Source organism: Macrosteles quadrilineatus, unplaced genomic scaffold, assembly GCF_028750875.1.
Source record: "Macrosteles quadrilineatus isolate MER2022 unplaced genomic scaffold, UCM_ALF_1.0 Scaffold_6__1_contigs__length_79288215, whole genome shotgun sequence".
Classification (NCBI taxonomy): Eukaryota; Metazoa; Arthropoda; class Insecta; order Hemiptera; family Cicadellidae; genus Macrosteles; species Macrosteles quadrilineatus.
The window spans coordinates 51,015,020-51,041,470 of record NW_026542599.1 but is presented as its reverse complement, the minus strand read 5'-3'; the positions used below and the strand labels follow the sequence as shown (position 1 = coordinate 51,041,470).

General features: G+C 33.9%; 3 protein-coding genes across 3 annotated transcripts in view; 1 reads left to right on the top strand and 2 right to left on the bottom strand.

Moving 5' to 3' along the window:
• Positions 1 to 3,218, bottom strand: part of LOC128997207 (probable leucine--tRNA ligase, mitochondrial) — a 31,250-nt gene extending 28,032 nt beyond the window's left edge. The window contains exon 1 of the mRNA XM_054422810.1: positions 3,171 to 3,218. The gene's annotated coding sequence lies outside the window, so the exon portion shown is untranslated. The remainder of the gene's footprint in view (positions 1 to 3,170) is intronic.
• A 1,095-nt stretch (positions 3,219 to 4,313) lies between these two features.
• On the bottom strand, positions 4,314 to 13,554 carry LOC128996731 (uncharacterized). Its single transcript, XM_054422177.1, has 5 exons — positions 13,418 to 13,554; positions 10,825 to 11,019; positions 6,823 to 6,953; positions 5,565 to 6,259; positions 4,314 to 4,467 (listed from the first exon to the last, which is right to left on the bottom strand). The coding sequence occupies exons 1-5, from the start codon at positions 13,424 to 13,426 to the stop codon at positions 4,385 to 4,387; spliced, it is 1,113 nt and encodes a 370-aa protein (XP_054278152.1). The 5' UTR covers positions 13,427 to 13,554; the 3' UTR covers positions 4,314 to 4,384.
• Positions 13,555 to 15,047: 1,493 nt separating this feature from the next.
• Positions 15,048 to 18,691, top strand: LOC128996831 (gamma-glutamylcyclotransferase-like). Its single transcript, XM_054422319.1, has 4 exons — positions 15,048 to 15,498; positions 16,180 to 16,313; positions 17,516 to 17,672; positions 18,516 to 18,691. Exons 1-4 carry the CDS (start codon positions 15,391 to 15,393, stop codon positions 18,636 to 18,638), a joined length of 522 nt encoding a protein of 173 aa, XP_054278294.1. The 5' UTR covers positions 15,048 to 15,390; the 3' UTR covers positions 18,639 to 18,691.
• Positions 18,692 to 26,451: the final 7,760 nt, after the last annotated feature.

Here is a 26,451-nt window from a genome sequence, read left to right as displayed (position 1 = left end):
TTTCCTAGAAGCGGAGCGGAATGCCATGTTAATTTCAATCCCGCTCTCCGCGTTCCTCTCTCCGCTCGCCGATTCCGCGCCTAGGAAAACCCGGCTTGATAACAAAACACAGTTTTTGCTGTAGAATTACATTTAAATTTACATTTTTTGTAAAATCATACAGTTGAATGCCAAACAAAATTTATCTTTTACTATTACTCTAAACAGAACCTGCAAACCAAATAAGAACATTAATATCATTTCTATACATCACAAGAAAAACAATGTAAATAAAGAACATAAATGAAGTGAGTGAATGTTTAAGTTTATTTTACAATTATTACTTTCAAACAAAACCTCATTTTATCAACTTATCAAAAACAGTATCAATGATTAACATTACACATAGTATAAATAAGTCAACCCTAAGTATGTCTTTACCTTTTTATCCAAATGCCGAATTTGTGACACAAAAGCTGAATGTTTACAGCGGATAGCGCTGGGTTCACAACGATATGGTAGGCATACGGTTAAGTATCGATCGTCGTAGTATGAAAACAGCTACTATCGAATATCGTAAATCGATTGGCTTCCATAGCGCCAACCAACCAACCAAAACGTAAACAAACCAGTTTAGCTGCTAACTCATGTTTTCCAATTTTTATTTTATTAATAAAAATGTCATCATATTTAATTATTAATTGTTTAATGTAAAACAGATTGTAAATAAACTTTGTTAAAAAAAACCAAACCAACCAACACCGACACTCGACAGACAGAAGAGAGAAGACAAGAGATTACAAAAACTACTAGCACTAGCCTAAAAGGAGAGGAAAATATTTGATTAAATTTATTCCAACATTGTTCCTTTTGATCAGTTTCATGGTGCATAGTGCATTATTATGGAGGAAATATGCAAAGGTCATCTAAGAGTGAAAATTTAAAAACGTACGTTTTCAGAAAAAGCACTTTGCAAATTTTTTTCCCCTTTTTTCAAAACTTTTATTATTATTTTTATTTCGTTAACATTTGAAGTTTCATAAAATGTCCATGGTAACGCAATATCTTTGGTAGTTTCTTTTTAAAAGAGCATCTTTAGTGGAAAAACACAAAATCCTGTCACGACCATAACGGACGTTTAAATGAATATTAAAAATGGTTAATATTATTTTTATAACTATGTTTTGCTATAAACTAATTTACTTTTATGACCATTATACAATAAAAAGGTCACTAAGCTTTTAGTATATTTGGTCTTTCCAGAAAAAAATAAAAAAACTCAAAAAATTGAAATAAAGCCAATAAAATCTTTTAAAGTTTGTATAACTACGAAAGAACTTACCTGAGACCCGAAAAATCGTTATGTTTGTATAGAGGTGTGCTTCTTTTGTGTATAAAACATTGAAATATGACGATATTTTAATTTTTGAAATTGTTATGATAGAAATCATAAACGTGATGGTCAGGGACAAGCGGTACGGTCGTGAATTGTCTGGGATAATTTAAATCTTTCTAGGCAATCCTTCAATTATACTGTTAGTTATAATAAAAATATGTGTTTCAATTGAACTAAACTGTTCAATTCACAATTATATTAAAGTTATTGTCACGACCAAACACACTATAATCCATAAGGCTGGATTGGTCGTGAAAAAACCCGCGATGGTCGTGAAACTTTGGTCGTGAAACTACGTGTTATTTGGCTCTGTTCTGGCGGTAGCCCTGCACCTCATGTTCGAGGATACAAAGTGGACTTCTAGGTTAATCTAGCAATTGAAATATCTTATAAACAAAAATTAACACCATGTCTACTTCATCGAATGACTACGTACGGTCATGGACACACCAAAATTACAAAAAACACAATCTTTCCTTTATTAATCTTGTAATTCCTCCTTTCAACTCGAAACGACCGGCACTACAATCCTGACGTACACCCCGAACTAGTCTCTCAAACCAACTGACTCCAGTGACTCCATCGACGCCAGGCTTGCCACTGTCGGGCTCCAAAGTTGAAAATTTTTCCCAAATGGTCGTGACGCCAAATCGAGGGACAGACTTATTTTGTCATGGTAGTCAGTTTGCAATGACAATAAAATTATAATATGCTCCTTTTTTGTAAGTTTAATAACCATTGATGACATAAAAATATGGCTTTATATATTTCGGCATGAATAATTAGTCTAAAAACAGCGTGAAAGTTGGAAAATGTACCCTAGGGACACGTCATGGTCGTGAATTTTGAGACTTTAAAAATACGAAAAAAATACCTAGAACCTATTTAAAACCAAATAAATGTGTGTAACGTGTTGCCCCCGTCCCAAAAAATATTAAAACACATAATAATAAACTACAAATCAAGTATCTACGAAGTAAAAGGCCAGGGACATGAAAACGTACGTTTTTAAATTTTCACTCCTAAACGCTTTTAAAAGTAAGGGGGTGGTAATTTACCTGGCGTTAATTGCGCAAGTTACTGGAATATTAATTTTAAAATTCCTCCGTAATTTAAGTTCTTATATATTTATCATGCTGGTTATCAGCCTTACTGTAATTGGATAATAAACATTTTCATTGGCAAATTTTATGCCAGGTTCAGATATTATGTTGTACTTATTTATTTGCATTCACTCTCACTGTAATATTGTGAATAAAATTATGGCCTTCCGTCGTCAAGGCCACATTATGACGTTTGACGACAGACATAGGAGCTATAGGAGCAGCTGCAGCAGAAGGCACCAAGGCAATAGTTTACTATTACTATTCCACCATGAGTATGAGACAGCCGGTGCGGTGAGCCAGAGAGCCGATGCCGATACTAAAAGTCGATGTCTGTCATCCGGTAGAAAACAAGCTCGATATTTAACCGAATGCCTACCATTACCATATCGTTGTGAACCCAGCGCTATCCGTTTACAGCTGTTATGTTAAACAAATTATTTTATGCCAAAAGCTAGTTTAAAATCTTAGCGTCGGCTGCTAGACTTTTTAAAAATTAAAACACAATTTCTAAAAAACTGGGACCCTAAACTAAAATTATGGCTTCGACATTCCCTAGTTCTCAAAATTATCTTTCTTTCAACACAAAAGTCATGAAAATCCGTCGAGTGGTTGATTCAGAATCGTGAAATAAAAAAACACACTTTCGTTTTAATATTATAGATTCTACTTTAATAAAAATATTACAGTACCTTATCATGTGAGGGAAGAGTTTTGCTGACCGTTTAAACAGGGAGCCGCCATAGGAATGAGAACTGGTCTCTCTGTCTCAGCAGTTGAAGGGTTTACCCCCCCACCACATTACATTTTTGAATTATTATGTCAACAACTGACTCATCACTCCTTAACTTGTCCCTACAGGTTTCCTTCATATATGTAACATGGTCATTCGTGGTAATTGTTCGCTAAATAAAAGATTGGAAAATTATACAGACAAACAAAATAATATGGTACAATGAGTGTGATTTTATTAAATATTTGTGGTAAAAATAACAAAAATATAAACTATTTTTTTCAAGTTTCTGTATTCAAGTTTCTATTTGTAGCCAGCTTTTGGCTGCCTTTATTCAAGAATGCATAATAGTTATTTGTAGTAAATTTTATTCTTTTTCAGAATAAACATCCACTTTGGTCGATTTCTCCTCCATTTAAAAGTTATTGGCAATAGTCTAAGTGATCTCCAAATTTATAGTGGTGAGAAAATACTGAATTAAGAGATACTTTTGTTAAACTTTGTACAAATAAATCTAGACTTCTACCGGACCAATTATGTTACTTAATGGGTCGTTGGAAAGCCTAATTTCTTTAGATTTGCAAATAATTATGAAAGTTTGATTTTATTATATATTTGAGGTAAAACAATAAAAATAAACAATATTACATTTAAAACACATTTTTCCAAGTTTATATTTGCAGCCAACTTTAGGCTGCCTTTATTGAGTATTTGCCCGAAATACATACATAATAGTAATTTGTAGGAAATTTTATTCTCTATCAGAATATCACCTTCCACTTTGGTCGATTTCCTCACCATTTCAAAGCCCATTAAATAGGCTACATGGCATATGTCTTAATTTAACTAAATGTATTAAATATATAGATAATTGTATCCATAATATATCAACATGGACATCAATGCATTTTGATTAATCACTGAAATGTTTGTTCAAAGTAGTTCATTAATGTAATGTTTAATTTATCACCCACAGGCTTAAGGGTCGATACACAATAAGTAAGGTAAGCTGAAAAAAAAACACTCTTGTACAAAGACAAATTTATTATTAAAACAGTTTTAATATGGTTAAATATACAGTACTTGGTGTTTTTTTTTTGTTTTTTTTTTAGGGCGAACGATTCCTCTCTACACATTCTTGCAGAGAATTTAAGAATTGGTGGCTTTTAAATGTCAACTTTTCTCCATTTTTGAATACCCATGTTCAGGTATGAAAGTCAATTTGGCAGTTCTTCCACTTAGTATGCATCTTCTTACTGAAATGAAAAACATTTTATGTAGGCAAAATAACTACCAAAACAAACAAAAATTGTAATGAAAAAAATTACATCTCTAAGAAAAGGGTTACACAAAAGTGGTCACCCTTTACTATTATCAACTGATTATATTTCTTTGATAACAGCAGTGTGCAGTGGAAGCCAGTAAAAATAGTTGGTTTGATGAGGTTTATTAAGATTTTTAAAGATCACAAGCCAGGTTGAAGTGTTGGTTGAGCTAGGCCATATTACACACTCAAGGAGTTCTTTGAGAACAACCTCACAGGCCTTTAAAATTCACCGCCATGAAGTTTATTTAAGTTTTTCTAAGTCTTTAAAGACCATATAAATATCCAAAATTAAATGGAAGTCTGTATATATTGTAAATATTAGTTTTATTTTTATTGTAAATATTCTTGACGCAGAATATCCAGCTTATGTTGGTATCAAGCCAAGGAGGAGGTAATAAGGTAGGGAGAATGTTTGGTACACTATTCTAAACACTGACACTGAATGTACTTATTGTTAAAACTAAATGGTTTGGTGCAACACTAAAACTATCTTTTTTCTTTTAAAATAAGACAAGTTAAATTTTAAATAATGCGACAAATTGTTTAGATCTTGTTTGGAGACATATATATTTTCTAAAAGAAATACAGGTAGAATCTTACCGCGACCAAAACGCAACAAACTTTTGATCATTTGTAGGGATAGCAAGATTGGATTTTCAGTTTGAGATGAGACGAGACAGGATTTTTTAATTTCTCATAACATTTTGAGACGGGATTTCCCTTTTCATTCCTTTTGGCAAACTATATAATATGAGTTTGAACAGATGGTGTTTTTGACCTCTGGGGACCTCAAAACGGGGTCCAGGTCTTACCATGAGACCTACGGTAATAGCTTATTCCTATATGGGAAACTCTTTTTGTGTCAACCCTGCAAATGTTTTCCCTACCAAAAAAGTTTAATATACTTGTTATTTAGGACATTTACTACTTGAAGGAGAATGAATGGTGAGCGTAGCATGGTTTTTGATGACTTGTGTACCTAGCTTTGATACTGACTTCAATACCAAGTAGTGTAATTAGCCTCACCTTTGATTGCAGCCATCTTCCTTGAAATTTCAGTAGGCTGTATTGGAATTGTGGTAGTGTACTGTTTGGATTTTAATGGTAAGAAATCGTTCTTTCCAAATCTGTGCAGTGCAGACAATAATGTTGCTTCATTTTTCATTCCTGATAAGGAAGAATGGAATGATGTTAGGGCATTAGCAAACTGTACAGGGTTTGATGCAGCACGCAGTTTTAAAATCTTACAAATATCTTCAACTTTATTTTCAACTTCAGAAAGTGCTTGATTTTCTTTGGATGGAGTAACTAAAGCAGGACCTTGAACATCCTGTTGTGTTTCCTTCAAGTCAACTTTTTCATTTACAAATTCTTCTTTACCTTGAACATCCTGTTGTGTTTCCTTCAAGTCAAGTTTTTCATTTACAAATTCTTCTTTAAACTTTCTATGTAATCGATACACCCACTGCAAATCTGGACAGATTGATCTGTCTTCTGCAACTTTAAAATAATCATCTTCATACTCTTCTTGAAGATCCTGTTTGTGCAGATAAAGAGCTCTAGAAGGTGTATGGTGGCTCTTAAATAAATCCAGGAACTTGTCTTTTATATCTTCTCTGGGGTCTTTGAACTTTAAGGCCTCAGCTTCATTTATTGCATGGTTGTGTTTATGTGTTATGGTAACACATGTGGGAAATTCTTTCCGGAACTCGTCTTTTGACCTAAAAGTAACACAATACGTTAGAAATTATTAGATATGACTTTCATAGCTACCATTCTTGTACCTAAATATGTTCTGAACAATTTTTTAAGCATTGAATATAGTAGTCTAAAACTGTAGTTAATTTTTCAAAAATCTTTCTTAATCTTGTTATGTATGCTTGTAAATCTACTTAAATCTTTTAGTGTTAGGTATGTAAGCTTATTTTTAAATAAAGTAGAGTATTAACTAAGTACGGGATAACCTGTAGGGTGTTAATGCCCTGTTTAATCAAAATTGGTTATGCTGCATTCTGTTGTTGAGCATGTTAACTATTTAAAGATTTTAAATACAGACCAAATTTTAACATGTGTTTCAATATCAATAACAAAGTCTAAACTAACTCTACCTATGATGCCTTATACAAACATTCTGGTTCGTTATTACACTGCTACATTAAAATACTTTTAATTTGTGGACACTGATGCTCCCATATTTGTCAACTTTACTCTTTACTACCAGCAACCTCCCCTCCAAATTTCCCCTTGTTGAAATGTGTTTATACTAGGCTATGTTTGTTATTACCTCACTCGGCGGTCCTTTGGTGAGGATTTAATCGTGACCTTCAATTTCGATTCACAGTTTGTGTGTTTTTCCGACGGTTTCTTCGTGTTGTGTTGCCAGGGCATCGTGTTGTGCTGACAGCGGTACATCGCCTAAAAGAGAACCAAAATCATGTTCAATAAATTTTAAAGGTTAAAACTCAGAAAACAATATACTCCTTGGCCTAAAAAATACCCCAATGAAAAAATTTTGAGAACACTTTCATTTATCATTTTTAATTATCTTTCAAACGATACCAAGTTCAAAAAGATTGAATAAGAAATAGCTGAAATATTAAGATTTTTAGTTGTAAAATGGGGTAGAACAAGGCAGAAGCTAGTCAGGTTTGCCCCATTATACAACTAAAAATCGTAATATTTCATATTACGTATATATTAATATTTCTTATTCCATCTTTTTTTTCATAAAACCAGCCATTTTCAAGTAATTTAACCCTCCGAGTGTCCCTTGTTTTGGCCTTAATGTCTGCCTATTTTTAGCTCATTTGCAAGGTTTAATTAAAACAGATCTGAGAAGCTTAAAAACAATGTTAATTATACTGTTCTATATACCATTTTGTTTGGAAAATCATGGGCTTCAATATTATATATAAAACATAAGGAACATTTGTTTAAAAAAATTTTTTTAGGTAAAAAAAAATATTTTGTAAAATTAAAAAAAAAAAATAAGTTTGCGCTCAATGAAATTGTATATAAATTATAGGCCTATAAATATTTGAAAATAGCCACTTTGTTCTAAATTTTATGAGGATTACAAATATATAATCATATAGTGAGGTAAGTTATCAAATAAATAAGTTATGAGTGAAAAACAGATTTCAGTACATTGCGTTGGGGTAGCGGATTTCTACCCCCGGATATTTACCCCCATGAAAAAACGCCTACGTCATTTTGACGTCACGAGGGGCGGGGCTTATACACGTTCGAGAAACAGCCCGCGACTGGAAATCTACCCCCGGACATCTACCCCCGGACATCTACCCCCAGACATCTACCCCCGGACATCTACCCCCGGAAATCTACCCCCAGTGGTCAGCTCCGCCACGTATCATTGCCAATATTCATTGTGTTGTATAATTGATTTTATAAATTGCTTTACCTTCTTATATCCAGTAGTAAACATGCGATATGTCGATGTCTGTTTTAACATTATCCATATTTATAATTCAATAAGTTGTAACAGTCCTTTTCAACCCGACCTACTTCACTGATTTTTACGATTGAGGTGTATTTTAAAAGCTTAAGATCTAGCGCAGCACAAAATGGTAATTAAAAGGATATTTCGATTATAGCTTAAAAAGGTTGACCCCTAAGCCTTTGATTTATTCCTAGAAGGTGCTTCCAATGGTTGACCAACTTTTACTCTATACAGTAACAGTTTAAAAGTGAAATGTGAGGAGTACTCATCAGATCAATTTTTAAGTCAGGTTGTGAAAACATGAATGATCGTCTGCAACTGTAAACAGGAGATGAAAAAGTTATGAAAATATTATAATATTGCGCACTTTTCACATAGTCAAGTGTTACATCGTACTGAACCATTGTTTTTACACACATTTCTTAAAGGATAAAGTGAATAAACTGTGGTGAACTTCCGGTTTATTCAATGTAGGCCTAGTAGGAATAATTGTTTAGTAAACCAAAACTCAGTTGTAAACTGTTAAATTGAGAAAGAGGATCAATAAAAGTCAGGTGTATAATGGTAAATTTTTCATATCACCTAGTAAAAAAAAATTAGTTTCTAGGATTTAAATGCGTACTAAGAAAGGATTTAAAGTATTTTCTCTTAAATACCTAAAATAAGACAATTCAGTTGTAAACTGTTAAATTGAGAAAGAGGATCGATAAAAAGTCAGGTGTATAATCGTAAATCTTTCATATCACCTAGTAGTTTCTAAGATTTTAGATGCGTACTAAGAAAGGATTTTAAAGTATTTTCTCTTAAAGACCTAAAATAAGACAATCATTCAAATTCAAAATAATGGCCACATTCAATTTTTAAGCATAGCCTAACATCTTTTAATATATATATACGCCTAAATACCCCCATTGCAGCACATTCGCATATTCAGAGCATGTATAAAGTCTTATTGGAAAATCCTGCCTTAAAACAAAACTTGTCAACTTATGTCCATAAATAAGTTTTCAAAAGATTCATTCATAAGAATACCATATAGGAAGTGAATAAGCAGGTTTCCTGCCAGTAAAATGTTAAAATGAGGCATTTTAAGGTAGTATACAGAACATAATTAGGTTAAACCCGTCGATACTGACGGTTACTTTCAAGGCTTATGCTAATTCATATAACTGCGATAAATAGATTGAAGTAATACAAATTTTGAGCATTTAGCTCTTTAGCTTTTTTGATGAGTAATAAGTGTAAAAGCAATAATGACTATTGCGTTAGTTACAAAATATGGTTGATCATTCAATGAATAAAATATTTCCCATACCGTACGTCATAAGAGTTATTATTACAATGTTAACCGGTTTCTCTTCTTTTGGAAGAACCTTTAAATAGTATTAAAATCGTATTGGTCAATCTTTTGTGATAAACACTTCCGATCCGCGCTCGTGCATGCGCCGTTAGCTGTTACTGTATGTGAAAGTTTGTCAACCATTTAAATCACTGTCTGGAAATGAATCAAATGCTTAAGGGTCACACTTTTGAAGCCCTTTATCAACATATGGTTTTAAATACCATTTTGCGTTGAGCTGGATCTTAAGATTTAAAATTAGACCTTAATCATAAATATCAGTGAAGTAGTTCGGGTGAAAAAGGGCTGTTACAACTTATTTTATTAGGAAGATAGATAATGTTAAACAAGGCAATGACATATCACATGCTTAATACTAGATATTAGAGGGTAATGATTAACCGAAGAGACGTTGATTTACATAAAATAATTAATAAAATCAATTACAACAATGAATATTGGCCGATACGTGGCAGAGCTGACCACTGGGGGTAGATTTCCGGGGGTAGATGTCCGGGGGTAGATGTCTGGGGGTAGATGTCCGGGGGTAGATTTCCAGTCGCGGGCTGTTTCTCGAACGTGTATAAGCCCCGCCCCTCGTGACGTCAAAATGACGTAGGCGTTTTTTCATGGGGGTAAATATCCGGGGGTAGAAATCCGGCGACCCATTGCGTTTAGCTAAGAATGCATAGCCTAACCATAGCTAGGAATCTGGCTGATAATTTACATCAATATCACTACCTACTTCTTCAGGATCATCAACCAGCCCTTCAAAATCACTTAAATCTTCTTATAATGCACCACGTATATCACTACTTTTGATTTTTAACACTAAAACAATGATAAACGTAATAAAACACATCAGTCATCGGTCCGAGGATAACCAAGCTGTTTACGAATACGCACGTCAGCTGTCTGCTACAATTACGATCGGCTCGGAGAACATACAGCGCTGAGACAGACCTCTGGAGAAAGCTTATAATTTAACGAAAAGAACGATACCTAACTCGATCCAGTTCAATCCGATTCAGTCAGTCATAGAGCCTTTGCCGTAAACAGTGTTCGTGAGTCGCTGCAGCGACGCATGACACTACACAAAGTGTGGTACGCGTCGCTGCAGCGACGCATGACACTTGAAGGGTTAAGTTTAAAAATTTTTAATGGCCGCCTTTTCGAAATTTTAGGTTGAATCAAGATGAACTTTTTTTCTAACACTGGTCTCTTCTACCTTAACATACATATACCAAGCTGCATAAAGATCGGTTAAAAATATAAAAAAGATAAAATGTTAATTTAAAAAAAAAAAATGGCGGATAAACAAAGCGATTTTGGAAAAAATGTTATTCTTGATTTATTTTTTATTTTGTTTTTTTATTTTTTTATTTACAAGATCTATTACCAACACCACTTCCACTCATAACATTCAGGGATTAGGCCTATATTTTTATTTTAATAGTAAAACCAAACAGGGTTATTTTGGTACTTACTTTGTACACTACAGTTTTTCCGTTAACCTTTTTTCCTGACAGCACCCTGAATATGACGCCAGATAGAGCTTCATGTTCTTTCAACCAGACCAAAAATTCTTCTTTATCTTTGCATTTTAATCGCAATTCTGCTGTATGGTTGTTCAAAGTTGAACCATTAATTTTTAATATTTTTGTTTGTGGTGGGTAAATGTGCTGAAACAGAGCAATATAAAATAAAATTTACAGGCTATATCAGACCTCCATTGTTTATAAAGATATCTCAGATATAACTAAGCCGTGTTTACACCAAAGTCTTCCACTAGCTTTTCCACTAGTTGCGGCAATTAGTTGCTTTTTATTTTTGCAACTTGTAGAATACGGTACTAGTGGAGAAGTATTCCCCCTCCATGCACGATTTTAAACAAATATTCAAGACTTTTATACAAATCGCCAGTAGCCAAAAAACGTAGTGTAACTACTAGCTTTTCTTGGACGGCTATGGCTAACCTGTAGTTTGTGTCACGTTTCTTGACTTTATGTCCGATTAATTGAAATGAAATATTTAAAATCACTACTGGCTACTCTCTTGTAGGCTATAGTGGCTGGCTATTATGACACATGCAGCCACATAGATTGTGTCTTCTCCATCCAACATCCTTGACGATACTACTGACCGTTTCGCACCAATTCTTTGGCAACCAGTTTTCCACTAGTTGCTCTAAATATGCACTTAATTAGAGAGGAGCAACTTGTGGTCTTCCACAAAAAATCTTCAACTACCGGTAAGTTAGTTGCTCAAAATTTTAAGAGCAAAATTTAGTTGTAAACATTTAGTTGTAAACCTTGGTTGTCAACTTTGGTGTAAACGTGCCTTTAGAAGTAAACTTTTGGTTGCAGCTTTTATTGTCAACTTTGGTGTTAACACGCTTTAACTCTACATTAAACTCTTGAAGGGAACATTTAACGTTATCATAAAAGCATAGCCTACAACAAACGGAAATATAAATAAATGGTACCTATCATCAATTTATTCATATTCTAAAAGTAAACTAAGAGAGGTCGTTTTTGGTGAAACTGAAACTCCCACTGGCATATCCTCAAAAAACAGAGCTTTAACGTTTATTATTATTATTTACTACTTGCCTTATTAATGCTCTTCATATATTAACCTTACTTTGGGAATTGGCAATAGGACTATACACCCTTCCTAGCTCTATTGAATACATTTCACCTTAGTTAGGCTTATGCCTAGGCTCTTTAACTTTACTTTAACACTTTTACTTTTAACTGAAATGGCAACCATAGAACGGTAGGTTTTTTAAGCTAAGTATGAATGGAGATGAGTGGCGCGATCTTGTAGTCTTGTTACTGTCTAAGGCCGGTATGTTCCTAAGGCCCCGTTTATGCACCAAGAGTGGGAGCGGTAGCAATTTCTAACACCATTGAGTTAAATGGGGCTGTTTATGCACGCAGAGCGATAGCGGTAGCGGTTGACCTCCCGCTGCGGTTTCTAATTCGCCCGCTGTGTAGTTAGAAATCGCAGCGGTTGCTTGGAATAGAGCGGTTTTCAACTACATTGAGTCAAATGGGACTGTTTATGCACGGCGGGAGCGGGAGCGGCTGCAGCCAGGGTTGCCAACCTGACCCACGCGCACGTGCACTTAGGACAAATAGTTGTGTTAATTATTTGGCAGAGTTTGAGTTGGCAAGACTGTGTCCCCCTTCCATTCTCCGTTGACCAACAGCTATCACTATCGCTTACACAATTTTGACAAAATTTTTACAGCGGGAGCGGGCCCGCTATCGCCCCGCTCCCGCTTTTTGTGCATAAACGGGGCCCTAAGACAGGGCTGTACTAATTAACTTAATAGCCTATACAGCCAATGGCATCTAAGAGACCCATATTTTAGAGATTTGGTTAGTGTAATCTGAACCATATTTTTGCCTTGTAATCTAACAATTGGTCATAACTTACTCAAAACAAGTAAAAACCTCTGGGCTTTCAGAAAATACCACCCAAATCACCCCTTACTAAGCATAATGAGAAATTAGTGTTAACTTAGTGTAAAGCCATGGCCACCCAATGTCACCCCAAATCCGAGGTGACCTTGGGCATAAGTTAGACAAAAAGAATTACCGGTAGCCTAAATATAGACAGACAGCAGTGCTGCGGTAAGCATATGCTCTGGCGTCCACCGCTTGGAGTGCCGACAACAGCAGCGAATCGAACACCGAGTATCCTCTACCAGCACATCGCGGAACCTTCTATTGACAGTACTCCATTAGACTGTATTTACTGAATTAAATTGCCCAAAATGCTCAATAAATCAGACAAATATATGAGGTTAAACATAAATCACTATCACTTATGAAATACTTAGTAACTTAATTGTTTAGCAATGAATTGAGTTAAAGTTATATGCTATATGCTAGTTAGGATTTGGCAAGCTTCTGAAATCTACCACTTTGATTGAATGCGAAACAAATAATTTGAAGTCAAACAAGTTAGGTTGGCCTACCACAAGACTGTTTGGTGTTAGAGAGTAACTTATAGCCTAATCAGTTCAATAATAAGTAAAGAGTACTGAGAAAGGTATATAAGTTTACTCACATCCATCATTTTTTTAGAGTAGCCTATCTCCTCGTCAAACCACAAGAATTGAAGAAAACAGGTTAACTATTTTATTTAACAGGTTAACTTCAAACTTCAACAGACAATAACAACAAGAGTGACGTCGTCGTCGTCACCGTCACACACACAAACAAAACAAACACAATCCTTCTCAACAGTCAACAAGCTCAAACAAGAGATGATGAGAGATGCATGCAGATGAGAAATGATTACGATTACGAAGCACGAATCGATACATATTTCGATACATGCAATCGTTTATCGTTTACAATATAAATTTACAACTGAGTTGACAACAGCTGATTTTTACTCCATAGAGGCTAAAAACGATTGTTACTCCCTAAAGAGTAATGCTACTTTAAACCCGCAACGCATGCATTAAAAACTACTGTTTTTACTGCAGTATGACAAAAGCAATATAATATGAACTCTTGATGATTCCGCTCAATTTTGTTGATGCCTCTGCGAACGCCACCTAGTATCTTTAACTGCCATAAAATTTGCTATTACCATTATAAGAAACCACCTATATAACAATAATTATAATTAGGTTTAACAAGCTTGCAAAATTTCAAGTCATATTATTCTTTGTTCTACAGCAGACTACAATGTGTAATAAGATTTAAATTTTTAAAATATATTTTAATTTATATACAACAAATTAACTTTACATAGCCAATACATATTAAAAAGCCTCAACTAGCTATCCCTTAGTGCTTAGTACTTTAATATGGAGGATTTATAGGAAATTAATTGCCCAATATTCTGACGATATTAGCGGAGTTAAAGGTGGCCGTGTATTAGCTGTATACAATCCATACATAATCAATGGCTCGGGTTGTATGCATGCTTAAAAAGGTTCTGGTCTACGCTTAGTGTCCACCTGCCTCCGCCAGCTGACAGTGCTGAGCAGCTGATTAATTTGACAGCTAAGAAGCTGTCAATATAATAAGAATTCGAATTCGAATAAGAAGTCGATGGAATGGGCACACGGAAGGGACTAAGGCTAAAGGTGTAGTGACGTCATATCTCTAGTGGGTAATGTCTTCTCTTGAGGCGACACGATTACCGTTACGAAACGATGTGATTTCAGCGGCGTTCGTGGCATAGTTGGTAGCGTTCCGGATTGGTGTGCAGGAGGTCCCGGGTTCGAATCCCGCTGGTCCCACTGACTTTTTGTCAACAAATTTTTCATATCAGCAAGTTTGGTTGGTTAGGTTAGGTTATGACAGTTTAATTTTATAATACTAAATTTTAAAATTAATTTTATAATTAATTAAAAATTATAAGTAATTATTAATTAGATTTTTATCTTATATAGTTTTTATATTATCAGCAAGTCTGGTTGGTTAGGTTATGTTATGACAGTTTAATTTTAAAAATTAAAAATTTATTTTATAATTTTAAAACAATATTTTATAATTAAAAAGTTAATTTAATAACTAAAAAAAAAAATAATTTAAATTATTTCAACTTAGCAGTTCTAGCGGCGAACGCTGACACTACAAGATATGTTAGCCTTAGTCCCTCCCGTGTGCCCCACCGGAATTCGATAATCGATATTTATGTATGTAACTTTAACTGCACTGTAACGTAACCTATAAAAGTCGTGTTATGTCAAGATGATGCGTTAGCCGTTTATAATATTAGCTTATTATCTTTATAGTTTATAGTTCCTTGTTCCTGTTTAGATTAAGTCGGACATCGTTCCTAATTTGTTTTTAAAATATGTGATGATAGCTGTGAATGCCACTGAAGACCTTGGATAACTTGATAGTTGTTGACTCAATACTCAAGTCTAGTGGTTGTGTTTAAGTGAATAGAGCTAAATCTACATTATTTTATCTGTAAATGCCTTATCACTATTTATTTAGGAAATAAACATAATCTTTGGATTAAGTGACAAGTTTAAATTTGCGAATTCTTGCAAAGTTAGGCCTTGTTTGATTGCCATGTGTCTAGCAACATTCCTTTACTTTGCATATGGAAGTAATTTATTAATGAAAAGAATTCATATCAACAATCCATCTGCCGTGAGAATTGGAGTAGGAAAACTGAAGGTGGGTAAGTTAATAAAGTTAACTTTTTAAAGTTTTTTTATTGTACAAACCTGTAACCTCATCCATTTAATTCCACCTTCCTCTTAAAATATGCAACCATTGCAACCGGATGTGGCTGTGACTTTTTTATTAATCTACAATTTTTCTATATTGTTCAGTCTAGTAACATTTGAGTACTGGTACCGCTAAAGTGGACTCCCTTCTGCTTGGACACTTTGGGACCAGATCTTTGCCCAAATTAAAAAATATCCTTAAGAATCACAAGTTAGGCCTACCTAGGTAACTTAATACAAAATAAAGAAACTATCAGAAACCATATCATGTGTGCAATGCTTCCTCCTTATTTAGGCCTAATATCCATGAGAGGAACCTTAACGTTCACTACCGAGGCCACATGTAGGGTAGAAGGGGGGAATTGGAGATTAGGGGTAGCCTAATTGGGAATGAACTTTTTTGAAATTTATTAAAATTAATGCTTTAATATTAGGAAAGAATTAAAAAATCTGTATTGATAGCTAGTTATATATGCAATGACAGTCTATGGGTAGAAGCCGGCCGTCACATTTGTGCATCGCTGGTCCATATGAATTAAAAATTTAGTACTATTGTGGTAGTGAACGTATTAAGCATCATATTGTCATGACTGTAAGTTGAGGCTAAAGTAGAAATTTAATATTACAGGATTACAGGTTGGACTTTAACTACAAGTCTAAACGATGGAATGGTGCTGCAGCAACAGTAGTTCCTGATGCTGGAAGTTATGTTTGGGGTGCATTATGGGAAATTCACAGTGACCACATGAAGACCTTAGACCGGTAAAAGTTTTAGACTTTTAATAGGTAACTAACTGACTAAACCGACATATTCCAGTACGGTATGATATGTAGCCTCTATTTATTTTTTTTAATTTGCCATCTTTGAAAAAACAGTGTATTATATTTTTGTACATGCATGAAGTTGTATACGGCTTGAGTTGTTTGAATTCAAATATAATTATTAAAGAAATTACAACAGCTTGGCCTCGCCAAGTTCTAAAAAACTTGTCGGCAGATTCAATTGATGCATAAAGATGACGAGAAAATTTTTTTTCCTCTTTTTTTAGAACAAAGGTAATGATGAGAAATTAATAATGAGGCTACGATAACATATTATGGGAGAAAGAAGTGACAGTAGTCTAGTAGTTAAGGGCATGTCTTAGGAAACCTAACCCAAGTCCTGCCTATTACAAATGACTATTTGATTTATCGGTCTAAAAAGGCTGTTAAAAAAGCTATGTCTATGAGATTAGGTGAAATATCTCTGTACACTGAACACTTCCCTCGAGCCACAGAATACCGAACATAATACATAATACTGGAAGAGATTTTTAACACTTCATTAGACTTAACCAGCTCCCTGACTTGAGTGTACAGCGATAGAAAGAAGGTGAAATGTATAATTCAAACCAAAATCATTTACACTAATATGAGGTACATCCCTTTACGTCAACAGTTCAATTGTATTCAGGCATCGTCAGGTGATATCCTAGCAAGAATGCTTTGTCTTCATCCATGATGGGGTCGTCAAAAAACACGACCACCAAAAAACATGGGGTTGAGGTACGGAGGCAGACTGAACTTGCTAGAATTATGTAACACTGACCCCTCCTCCGTTATCAGTAGTTGTACTACAAAGGTCAAACTGTTCTTGTCTATTGTTGAAGGCTATTATGGCATTGAAGATAGAGTGGGATTTGACATTTAAATTTAAGTAGGCCTACTCTAATTGTTAAATGTTTTTGTCCGTAATGCATGTGTATTTATTTAAATGTTTTTTGACGACCCCCTCATGGATGAAGGCAAAGCATTCTTGCTAGAACACCTGACGATGCCTGAATAGGCGAAATATTTTGCGAGTTCTACTTACTACAATTGAACTGTTGGCGTAAAGGTATGAACCTCATATAAGTCTAATTAAACAGTTCAGGGGCTACATCATGAATTTTAATCAAAATCATTTAAGTGTCAACATTTCACAGGCAAGAAGGCGTATCTGTAGGGGTTTACAAACCAATCATTGTACAAGTAGAGAAGCCGAGTGGTGAAGTTGTGCAATGCAGAACCTATCAGCTGGTGAACCTTCCTCCTGCACTGAGTCCTGGCGAGTCTAGACCTCTGGAGAGACAACCTTCCAAGGTTAGATATCAACACACTTGTGGGATGTAGGTTGGCCTGGGTTCAATGATGGTTAGGATTGGAGAGAGAAAATGTCTTCAAAGATAGATTAGAAACACTGTCAGTGCAGTGACAGTTAAATATAAGTACCAGGGGACCGAGCATTGCTCGTGGTGTATAGTTTGTAGATCATTCTCACCTATTGGTATTGGTGCTATTTGCACAACATTTTGTGCACGACCTTTCGTCCTCAAGTCATTGATAACCATTGTAGGCCAAACTCCCAAACTCAAACTCTTTATTTGCCATAAAAAACATTAAAAATTTGAGCATAGCTCATGTAACAGATGGCATGTCAATTATAACTAGAGTATAAATTAATTATTACAATTAATTACAATTATTACAATTAATTATTAAAAAATCAAATATAATGGATAAGATATAGTCTAACAAAAATGAGAATATATACAGTACAACCCCTGACTCAGACAGATGTGTCATGAGGGTTCATGACAAAACGTCTACCCGTGCCGCGTCGTGTGTGGAACTAGTTTCCGAATTTATGTTAATCGTCTTCGTCTGTCAATGTCTCGTGTTTATTTATTTAAATGTTAGTGTTTTTGAGTGTTTGTAAAACTCGACGATCTCGCAAGAGTGATAACAAGAGCCTGATGATCAGGTTATAATCTTGAAACCGGTTGTTCTATACAACAAATGTAGGATCACAGACGGAAACAGGTAATATTATACCATTTTAATATTCTCATGAGGGTGCAGCAAAATAAAACCTCCCTAGATACCTAACTGGTCTGGTAATTTTTGGGGTTAGTAAATGCAATAAAGAGTGTTTTAATGTTACAGATCTACTTGGACACTATCATAGAAGGAGCAGAGGAAAGCAGACTTCCTGATGACTACTTGAAAGAATTGCGAAATATAAAACACAATGGATATTGTGGACCTGTCTTTCACAACTGTGATTAACGTGATATTTAATTTATTTTGTAATTAGTAGAGAATAAATTTTACTACTGTTACTGAGCTTTTTATTTTCAACAAACCTGAACTCCTCAGTTTTTCTCAAAATTAGAACTGAAAATTGCACATGTTCTTTCCAAAGTCCAACACATTCTGTTATCGGAAGCTGACATACCTAATGGGTCACTTGATGATATCTGTACAGTATTGGAGTTTCATAAACGTGGTTTTCAGTAATCCAACACCCTCCTGATTTCATATGTGTTGGTTACTGAGATTCACATGTCCACAGGGAACAAAAATAGTAGACAGTAATATCTATGGTTGGACAATTTGTTTTCCAATAGTTACGCAACGATCATGTAAAGATAGTGTTAGCAACACAAGTAGAAATTTAAGGTACGAGCCTTAGCAAGTGCCTTAAAAACTTCGAGTGTCGTTATAGTATATTACGTTACTAGACCTGGAAATAGGTGTTTAACGAGTGAGTTTGGTCGTTCCCGTGCGAGACAAAGTCCAGTGCGAGATTACCATACGAGTCCAGTAAACACACTTGAATGAGTGACGTACGTTATTTTACGCCATACTACTCTAAGCTAACTTAACAACAATAAATCCTTATTCACCCACCGACTAAAGGACTAACAATCACTACTCATAACCTCTAAGAGAGGTTATGTTTATGTTTTTGTTTATAACACACATTGTAAAATATAATAAGCTGATTGGTGTTGTTGGTGGTGTCATGGTTTATAATTATAGTAGTACCTAATGAAACCTCATTTGATTAAGCTGGCGGCAAACATCTGTTTTCTGGACTAAATCCTTGCGTGGGAAGCTCGTTAAAACATTGTAGTGTGACGTAAAGACTATTTAGGCAAGTCGCGTACACTACTTTACCTACAACAGTTTTTGAATTACTAACAACCACTATTTATAACTTCTAAGAGAGGTTATTGTGTATAACCTCTCATTGCCACTAACAGTGATGCAACCACTTTGTATGGTAGCCATTTCATTGTAAAGTATTAAAGTACCATTGTACCAACCACTAAAACTAATGGTACCGATCATTAACAATTAAATTGCTAAACTGCTGATTAGTTGAAGTTCGAAGTATTACAATCTTCTTTTCTCTCAATCCTTGAACCCCATTGGTCCCTTACTCATTTTGTTAAGTAAAACTATGCTGTTAAGTAAGTAAGCAATGCTCTTAATTGTTAAGTAAATCTTTTCAATTCTAAGAACTGAACTGAAACGGCTAGTTTAAAAAACGGTTGTAGGTAATCTATATATATATAATCCAATGTATGTTTGTCCTTTATGGACTCCAAAACCGCTCGACAGATTGTAATGAAACTTTCAGGAATTATTAAGCATTATTCAAGGATGGTTTGTGTGAAGTTTGGTGCAGATCCATCAATAGGGCTCCGCCCCAGTGGCTCTGGAGTTTCCCATGTTAACCTTATGAGTACTCATATTTAAATGGAATTAAAGAATCTTAACAGCTGGTGCAACTAAACAATTTGATTCTGTGATGTTCAATAGCATTAAAAAGTTAATAGGTTTACCAACAGGGTGCAGCACTATATTTATTTTTAATTTATGAGAACAGCTAATTTGCAACCAAAAGGTGAGTGAGCGTAGCAAACGAACTTCAACCTGGAGGCGAGTTAGCGTAGCGAACGAGCTAACCTGAAGGCAAGTGAGCGCAGCGAACGAGCTCCAACCGAAAGGTGAGTGAGCGTAGCGAACGAACTTCAACCAGGACGTGATTGAGCCATGCGAACGAGCTCATCTTGAAAATGAACGAGCATGTGACATAAAACCACAATAGGGCAGGACGACGTCTGTCGGGCCAGCTAGTAGTTTATATAATCAACAACTTGCTATTATATTAAGCCATCCCCTATAAAAAAGTAATTTCTGGCCATATATGGCCATATCAAAATTCCATATATGGTTTCATAAAGCCATATATGGTTTTTTATGGACATATATGGAAGCAGATATGGCCAGATGTGGTTGTATCCATATATGGTGGTGTCCATATATGGTCATATATGTAGTCTATATATGGAATTATTGGCCATATATGGCCATACATGTTTTCTATATATGAAATTATTGTCCATATATGGCCATACATGTTTTCTATATATGAAATTATTGCCCATATATGGCCATAAATATCCTCCATATATGGAATCATGGTCTTTATATGGCCATATATGACTCCCAGGTATGGAATTAAATTACTCATATACGGAATAATAATTTTCCATTTATGCTCATGTATAAATGAGTTTTTGACAATAACTGGAATTATTATAAGGAATAGTTGCCACATTTGGATTTTGTAACTGGACTCCCAAACACTTCTTATAATATATATAATACTATAAATCTTAAAGTTTGTGAGTTTGTGTATTTTCTTGTTGCTCTCGGAAGCACAAACTACTGAACTGATTGAGTTGAAATGTGGTACAGTGGGGGGCAGATAATATAGGCATTTCTCATTTAAAGTAATTAGTAGTAAAGTAATAAAGTATCCAGATTTGAACCCAGATGACAAAATCCTGTACATACATCTATTGTACAATTTTATTATAACGCAACAAAATCTTAAAACTGACGTATAATTTTAAAATTGTAAGTGTAGTAGGCCTAAATAAAGAGAATATTATATTAATAATTAATTTATTGTACCTTTGCTATCAAACAGCTGCAAATATCTATGTCACGTAGTTAGGCTATATTAATAATAAAATTCTTCAAATGACATAAAATGTCTAAAATCTTGTTTTACGAGACCAAATACAGCTTCTCTTATTCGTAATGGGTTTTGTAAAGACATCTGATATGAATCGGTTGTGGTGTAGTGGTCAAAGGGGTAGACTCCCATGCTGGAGTCCCGGGTTCGAATCCCAGTCGGCTACTTGAAAATTTTGTTTTGAAATTTTCAAATTAAAAATTTTTATTATGGTTTTAATGCATAGTTTATAAGATTTAATGTGAAAATATGTTTAATTGTAATTTTTTTATTTATTTATAGGGTAAGCGGGGGGAATTGGGAGGTATGTTTTACTAATGTATCTGGTTAGGCCACTTTTCCTATTTTTGTTGTTAAATGCCTACTTAAGTAATTTTATAATACAAAAAGCTATCTTTTTCATGTTTTATTTTTTTCCTGCAGTTCCCAAAAAAAATTAAAAAAATTAAAATGTGTTTTACCACCCAATTACCCCCATGGGGGTAATTGGGTGGTAGGTCAACAATCCATAAACACTATATGCTATTTAAAGTTGGGAAATTGGGTGTTATAAAGGAAACTAAAAGCAACATTTTTGACTAGGTTTAATAAAAAAAAAAAAATTTACCATAAATTTTGTGGTGACAAACATATTTTTCCTAAACTACGCACATGAAAACAAATCTTTAACCACAATTAAATATTATGGCCTACAGTTTTTAAATTCATAATATAAAGAGTTCATTAATAATATTAACAGGAAAATAGGGACAAATTTTTCTCTAATAAGGTTTAAATTATGTAATATGGTCTCAAAACTTTAGAAAATGAGGCACGATTTTCCAGTCCTTCGCACTATATAAAACAAGGGAGGCTGTATAAACTAATGTAGGCCTAATGCACTAGTTTACTACATCAGCTCAGCTCAGTCGCTACTGCAGTCTCTATGCCTATTTAAGTAACTATAATACAATTTTGTGACTTTTTTAGGTCTTCTGGGTTCAGTCCAATGTGCCGTGAACTCACGGGTATTGGGTGGTATAGGGCTAATGGTATTGGTATAGGGGTAATTGGGTGGTAGTGGTGAAATACCAAAACAAAAACTCTAGTGTGAATTATATTCACAAAATATTATTATTATTGCCTTTTTTAATTAAATTAAGCCAAGGAAACAGTATTAGCTCAGTTTTAAAATTTACCACCCAATTTCCCATAAGGGGGTAATTGGGTGGTAACATTTTTGAAAAAAAAAAGAAAAAATTAGAAGTAGTTTTATTATGAAAATAAGTATTGGGCATGTTCTTTGGTATATTTGTATTCATTTTATGGTGAAAAATAATGTAATTTCACATGTATGAAAATTTTAATGCATTTTATATGAAAGATTGAAAAAGTTTGCATACCACTTTTAGAATCGCGAAATGACAAGGGTCCCTAAAACTATTTCCCTCCTTTAAATGTTTAAAGGTACAAATCTGAAAAGGTTATGGCTTATTCTTGAAGAGATTGGCTGTCCATACATGTCATTTAAATGTTAAAATATCAATAAATAAAAAATATAAAAATTGTTAAAAATTTTACCACCCAATTACCCCGCCCACCCAATTCCCCCCGCTTACCCTATATTTTTTATTAAAAAATTTCCATATATGGGGGATTCCATATATGATCATATCTGGTTATATTTGGTCCAAAACCAAATATAACCAGATAAAAAAAAATTTATATGGCCATATATAAACTTTTTCATAAGGGATAGTTTTTCCATTCGCTTGTTTGGCTAGCAAAGTGGTCATATTGCTTGAGAGGGTTGCTGTTATATTGCTATAACCAAAATCAAAATGTGATGATTCTAAACCAAGTGCCATTATTGCCAGTGGGCTGCAGCAGGACCCCACTAGAAAAAAAGGCCATGCAGCAGGATCCATGACGTCATACTTGTGGATAGATTCACTGCCATATCCCATATGTTTTAGGTAAATAAGCAGTTTATTTGTCAGATATTAACGGTAAGATTTTAGTACTTGACGCTATAATGAAAATTGTTCGAGGATGATTAAACACTGAATTACTTTTTTTGATTATTTTACTAATAGAGAGACAATACAAAAAATGTACAACAGTAATCTATTTTGACTAGAATAACTAAAAAGAACTAACAAAATCTTTAGTATTGCACAGGTAACACAATTTTAAGCACAAATAGAAACAGTAAATTATACTTATTATATACTCTGTTATGTTCATCTTTCAGTTAATGTTAATACCAATGTAACACAATTTTAGTTTACATAATGGACCCGGTATTAAAATTATTGCGTTGTTGTAATTTTCTAAGGAAATCTTTTGGGCCAAAAGTGTATTTTTGGTTCTTGCTCATTTTCTGACTTCAGCATAGCTTTGGTCGTTAAATTTAAGTGTACATGTGTAAAAAAGGCAGCTTTAGACCTTAGTAATCAAATTTACTATTAATTAACTGACCACTAAATTTTGTCATTTCCTATTATACACACTGAAAGATGAATGAAAAACTGAGTTAAAAACAAAAATTGTGCTAAATATTAACTTTGTTTAACATAAATTAAAAGAACACACTACTATACATTTTCATTTTCAAGTTCACAAAATTTGTATAAACAACTCACGATTCAAATACTATAAAATAAGTTACAGGAAATTGTTAAATTGTATACCTTTTACTGCTAAAACCCCTTTACAGAAAGCATACTATTCATATCTATTCTATAATATATGAATTAATAAAAAAAATCATTAAAATTAATGAAATAATTTTTGCGAAATGTAATTTTCACGGTTTGGCAAATTCATACATTCAAAACAAATATATCCTTGATGTTTTGGTGGTTTTGAAAAAAAAAATACTAAGCAAAATATGGAATAAGTATTTACAAAACAATATTTCAAAATGAAACCAGATAGATACACTCCCTCTAGTTCGGCTTCGGTTGGATCGGCCGCCGGATGGTCCGGCCCGGTCTCAGGGGGACAAGTCATATCGTCAGGGGCAAATGACCTTCAACAGGATTCAACTTGAGTGTTTAGTTTCCGGCCATAACAGTAAAAAATTTAATTTTTGAACTAGTTGCCTTAAGCCTTTGTTCTTGCAGGTATAGAACTATAACTTCATACCTGCAAGAACAAAGGCTTAAGGTAACTAGTTCAAAAATTAAATATTCTAGTTCTTGCCACTGGGAAAATACATAAAATCATCAGTAAAAATTCATGTCAGTTTAGTTGACGGCTGCTTCTATGGGTGAATTGTTGCATATTACCTATGTAAATCTATGTTACATAACCTCAAAAATACCAACAACATTTTTATAAATAGTTTTCCTTCAATCTAATATGTTGAAATACAGAGTATAATTAAATATTTCAGACAGTTTTTTTTATGCTATAGGTTCCCCCATTATTGTCTTTGAAACACCACCGTTTATTTGACAAAAAATAAATCAAGCAAAACAAAGAAATAGCCATTGTTAGCTTCAAGGTTAAGCTATCCGCTTGCACTATTATCTGCTCTTGCTCTTTACACAACTGATGCCTGCTGTGCGCTTGCTATCTCACAACAGTTTGTGATTGGGTGATTAGAGAAACCAAAGAAAGAATAGAAGAACAAAGAAGAAAGAATAAGCGGTGTTTTTCGGCATCCATTGTTATCTTTATCATATTTTACGACTGTCGATATTGATATTATCTTTAAGACTAAGTACTATGATTTTATGCTGTTTTATGAGTTATCTAATGTTTTTATCTTTATCGACATTCTTAGGTTCTGAAACAATATGTAGTAGTAGCCTATGCTGACTACGGTAGCAGTAGCTTGCAGTACTAGACTTGTTCTGTTCTAAGCGTGATTTATTGCTGTACTGCACGTACAGTGTAATTTTTGTTTTCCTTGTGTAAGCGTGATTTGAAACGTTGCAGTTTTTATTACTGAACCAAGGTTAATGACTTAACATATCACGAATGCGCAATACTATTATTTGCATTTTGATTATTTAAAATGCACTACAGCCGGTTAGTCCGGCCGTTTTGTAATCCGGCCAGTGTTCCGGTCCCGAGGTGGAACTAGAGGGAGTCTACTGTATTTCTAAATATCGATAATAAAACTATAAATACACATAGATTAAAAGTCAGTCCAAATCAGAATCACTACAAACAGTCAGAATGAAATTCCTAAGATTCACTGGGAAAAGAGTAAAATGCACAATTGCACGAACATAACGTCAACTTTTAGCCGACACCACATCACTACTCACTAAACTGTCGGTTACATTAATAAATAAGACTACAACATGTATTGTATGTTACATTTGTACATTGACAAAATGTTGACTAGATCAAACAAAAACTATAAAAACTACACATAAGAAAACTGCACTCAAGTATTCGATGTTGATGAAACATTTTTATCTAACACTTAAGTTAAAATCACTAAAAAAAATAAACAAGATCTTTGGTATGTAATGGCAGGTGTTTTAAATAGTTTCTAAAGGAATTATAAATTAATACAAAACATTCAAACATGAATTATGTATGACAGCAACTTTAAAACTTTTTGGTAAAGTAAAATAAAATATGTTATGAGCGATGGACAAGTGTTTGCCTAGCAAATTGGTATTAGAAACTAGTTACTATGAATCGGCAAAGGAAACAGTTATTTGATATGGGAATTTTGCTTGGGTGCTTGGTACTTGCTATAATGTTTATCACAGCCTTTCTAACTAGAGTTATTACAAGAGTTGTGCTCAAATTTATAGTTAAGTTTGTAACTATAACTTAGTAAACTTACAATATCTGCATCATGCTTTTACTTGTAACATATTTTCCAACTTTAACTTCCTTTGTGTGTTTGGGTTTATTACATTTTGAATCAGTTACAATACAATATTCATGCAAGTAAGTATAAAAATTGAATCGTTAATTGCAGAAACCCCATAACATAACCAACATTTTTTGCGGTTGTGTGATTTCTGCAGTAATGTACAGTATTTCAATTTGTACATCATTAATATAGTAAAAAGTAAAAAAAAAAATGATTAT

Bases quoted from the DNA above. Each gene is read 5' to 3' on its own strand.
- LOC128996731 (XM_054422177.1), bottom strand. The intron at 6,954-10,824 runs GTAAGTACCAAA...GTTCTCTTTTAG, and splicing joins GAAAAACTGTAGTGTACAAA to GCGATGTACCGCTGTCAGCA. The intron at 4,468-5,564 runs GTGAGGCTAATT...TTTTCATTTCAG, and splicing joins GAAGATGGCTGCAATCAAAG to TAAGAAGATGCATACTAAGT.
- LOC128996831 (XM_054422319.1), top strand. From the start codon at position 15,391: ATGTGTCTAGCAACATTCCTTTACTTTGCATATGGAAGTAATTTATTA. The intron at 15,499-16,179 runs GTGGGTAAGTTA...TTAATATTACAG, and splicing joins TTGGAGTAGGAAAACTGAAG to GATTACAGGTTGGACTTTAA. The intron at 16,314-17,515 runs GTAAAAGTTTTA...AACATTTCACAG, and splicing joins CACATGAAGACCTTAGACCG to GCAAGAAGGCGTATCTGTAG.